At 34.2% G+C, this 3,558-nt stretch overlaps 1 protein-coding gene across 1 annotated transcript; it reads right to left on the reverse strand.

Annotated features, from left to right (window-relative positions):
- Positions 1 to 571: 571 nt before the first annotated feature.
- LOC120333464 (lactadherin-like) lies at positions 572 to 3,065 on the reverse strand. Its single transcript, XM_039400897.2, has 5 exons — positions 2,819 to 3,065; positions 2,312 to 2,356; positions 1,658 to 1,810; positions 1,354 to 1,520; positions 572 to 852 (listed from the first exon to the last, which is right to left on the reverse strand). The coding sequence occupies exons 1-5, from the start codon at positions 3,063 to 3,065 to the stop codon at positions 694 to 696; spliced, it is 771 nt and encodes a 256-aa protein (XP_039256831.2). The 3' UTR covers positions 572 to 693.
- Positions 3,066 to 3,558: the final 493 nt, after the last annotated feature.

A 3,558-nucleotide genomic window follows, 5' to 3' on the forward strand; every position in this document is an offset into this window, starting at 1 on the left:
ATACATGTTACAATTCTCAAGAATCATACGAATGTGTCAACTTCAAAAACGTGCCCGGAAACAGCTGTCTATGCTAGGCTGGACTACATATATTCTTCAAAATCAACCAACATATATTTTGAACCAAATATCTAAATGCTAAATTAAAAATAGTTGCCATATAGAATATAGTAGACCGTTGTGTTGTCACAGATAAAAATACATATAGACATTTCGTAATCCGAATAAAATAAGATATTCAAATACAAAATTGAAAACGCATTTTCTGGGGAAGGGACGTCATTGCACAGAACATTGTTTTAATTTTACAGTTCAAGAGTGAACTCAATAAAAATAAATGATTATTGGACAAGAAATTCGTTAATAATCATTTGTCATAGAAGAAGACAGAGCTTTAAAATTAACAATGTAAAATTTACAAAAAGTAAATTTTATCATATAAATAGACAATGTGAAGTGTAATGTTACGTTTGGGCTAACTAATTTTTTTTTTCTGGTATTAATAAAATAAGAATATTTTTATGGGTTCTAAAAAATAAAAAAAAATATTGAATATCGTCATTAGAAGGCAGCCTTAATCAGAACATCATTCATTTATAGAGGCTGATAATTAGAAGAATGGTTTGTAATAATATTAGGCATGAATATATTACGTCGAATGAAGTAATAGCAACTGCAATCGTTATTTCCACATTATGTGTACAAATCATAGCACATTCCCCTGATAAATTCGACCCTCATACAGATGTGATCATGCCAAGTTTCAGGGTGAACCCGAATATATCGACAAGTGACTGGTTTTGGAAACATGTTTATCTTTTTAGTTTCCATGTCAGAGTTACCTGTAAATACCTGAATAAAAAATGACTTAAAAGCCGATGTGGTTTGATAACTGCTAAGAATATATATAAGATATGTATCAATTGGCACAAAGCACGGAACGATTGTATTCAATAATGAAGTTGTTCAGATTATAATATCGGCATGGGGTATATATATATATAAAGAAAGTTTTACGTTTTCTTCTCTCTTTGAATTGAAAGTAGTTCTTTCATTAAGATGTGCATGAGATGAGTTATATATACATTGTTCACCCTATCACGATAGTGGTTGACTATGATTTCATGTTTAAGTTCTTATAGTTTCAATCAGAAAAATATAGAAGGATTCGGAAATACATTTTGTAACTGTCAAATATTATCATCATTTTTTTCGTCACAAAAATTACTTTCGCATTTATTTTTCTTAAAATGCCATTTGCATATTGATTTCAGAAACAGTTTTGGCGCATTCTAACTCACAAACCAACAACAATGTACAAAACTCAAGCATGAAAAATGATTAATGAATCACCTTTTGTGCCCCATGCTCTTGGATGGTAGTCAGAGAACTAGTGCCGAGACCACAGGAAATCGTGAAAGACGTCACCCATTGACCTACACTCTCTCTTCCCTGTGTAATTATTCCACCAACTAGTTCCGGTCTTCCAAAGTCTACTTGAAGCCATTCGCCCTTTCGACCTGGCAATACACAAATTAAATTCATCATTGGCAATAACTTTTTTTTATGAATCTATCAAAAATTAAAGTAGCCCATAATTAAATTGTCACATTCTATTTAGTCGATATTGAATGTTTCAAAATGTGTTCTGACTAACTGTGTCTGGACGCCCATGCTGCTACATCTCCTGTTTTTTTTCTGTTATCAAGCCTTCCGTCATACGCATTATGATTTACGTCGTATATCGATGAAGCTGTAATAGCTGAGTCTGGTATATCTCTGCTTCTCATTCCCATAAAACAATATGCACCTGTAGTGATATTTGGGTATATTAGAATAAATAATAACACGATATTAAAATACATGAATAGCATCAATGGAAACTCTGAAAAAAGAAATATCTTGGATCTACCATACGTCACCGCACATTATTCTACAGGTATAAAGGCTAACGGAATATTCATGAATCGTGATGTCCCATAAAATGTTAACACCAAAAGTTACTTTCAGGTTTAAAGGCCTAGTGTATTAGTCAATGAAATCTTGCGCTCAACTCTCTACCACTACTTCGACAACAATATAATCAGTTAGTTTTGAGCAGCTAAGAAATAAAATTGTGTAGAGGCCATAGTCATAGTCAAGTTCATTATTTCCATCCAATAAAAAGAACATAAAAAATCGACAAAAAATAAAATTTATCACACCATTTTGACCAACAAATATATATATATAATTTGGAAGTCTTTGTGACGTTGGATAATTGCGTTCAACTTTAATCTACAAAACTAAATTCGATTTTCTTGATACTTACTCTTTGGTAAAGCCTCAATAATCCGACTTGTCTTTGCAAGCGAATCTAAAATTGTAAACGGGAGTCAGACAATAGTAAATAATAGTATACGAGTACCACGCAACATGATGTCACACTATTTGCAGGTTAAATTAATGGTTAGTGTATTTTCCCTGATGGTCGATACCGTGTTCTTTAATTCAAATCAGTAGCTAAAGGTTACATGGTTGAATTTTAGCCCATTACTATGCTCAAAAGCGACTGAATTCTACGCCATCACATGAACTCACGTGAACAATTTCGTTTGAACCAATAATACCAAGAACCGGTCTATTTTGTGAATTGCAGCTTAGCGCTAACGATAGATATTTTTATGTGCTGTTTTAATTGATACAGCTACTATATATACTAAAAAAAGAGTTGAGCTCAATACAACTAGAACGTTGTTACTGAATCACTATTTTTGTGTAGTCAATGAGGGATATACAAAACAATGAAACGTATTTAATAAATATGATAATTAATTACTTTCAAGTTCTCTAATTCTTTCTTCCAGATTTTCGGCAGTTCCTTGTTCGCCTTTTGCTCCTGTTAAACCTATTGGTCCTTGTGATCCGCGTTTACCAGGTCTGCCTTGACATTGACTGGAATCACAAGTCAGCTGACTCGTGTTTTCATTTGCTACAACATGCGAACAGAATTCATACACTGTTGGCATGTGACCGCTAGCTAGGTGTAGCAAAATAGCAACGCTAAAAGCTAAAGTGATCTTCATATTCGCTAGAAAAAAATAGATGTTCATATATATAACAAGAGAGCTACGCCCAAATATATGGACACGTCTGTTCGCAGTACAGTACGGTTTACCGTACCGTCAGATCACAGTCTACAAATATATTCACACCAAGCGAGGCACACCAAGAATAAAAGTAATAGCCTTCTGGGGAAAAATTTCATCTTCAACCACTGAAAATTTCAAAGCAATTGGTCCAGTATTCGAAGAGAAAAGCGATTTTTTTAAAAATGATGGAGACAAATAATAATAACAATAACAACAAAATTTTGAAACGATCGTTATGCCCACTACGTGTCCAAATATATATTGGATGTGTGCAGTGGCGTGCCTAGATGGGGCGGAAGGGGGCAGCCGCCCCGGGCAGCACGTAATCGGGGGCAGCGGAACCGAGCTGTAGTTTGCGTTATTACACAAAAGATATTCCCGACGAACGAGGGGGAAAAGGCGGTCGTTCAGACATTTGTGGATAGCA

The sequence above is a fragment of the Styela clava genome, chromosome 10 (assembly GCF_964204865.1).
Source record: "Styela clava chromosome 10, kaStyClav1.hap1.2, whole genome shotgun sequence".
Taxonomy (NCBI): Eukaryota; Metazoa; Chordata; class Ascidiacea; order Stolidobranchia; family Styelidae; genus Styela; species Styela clava.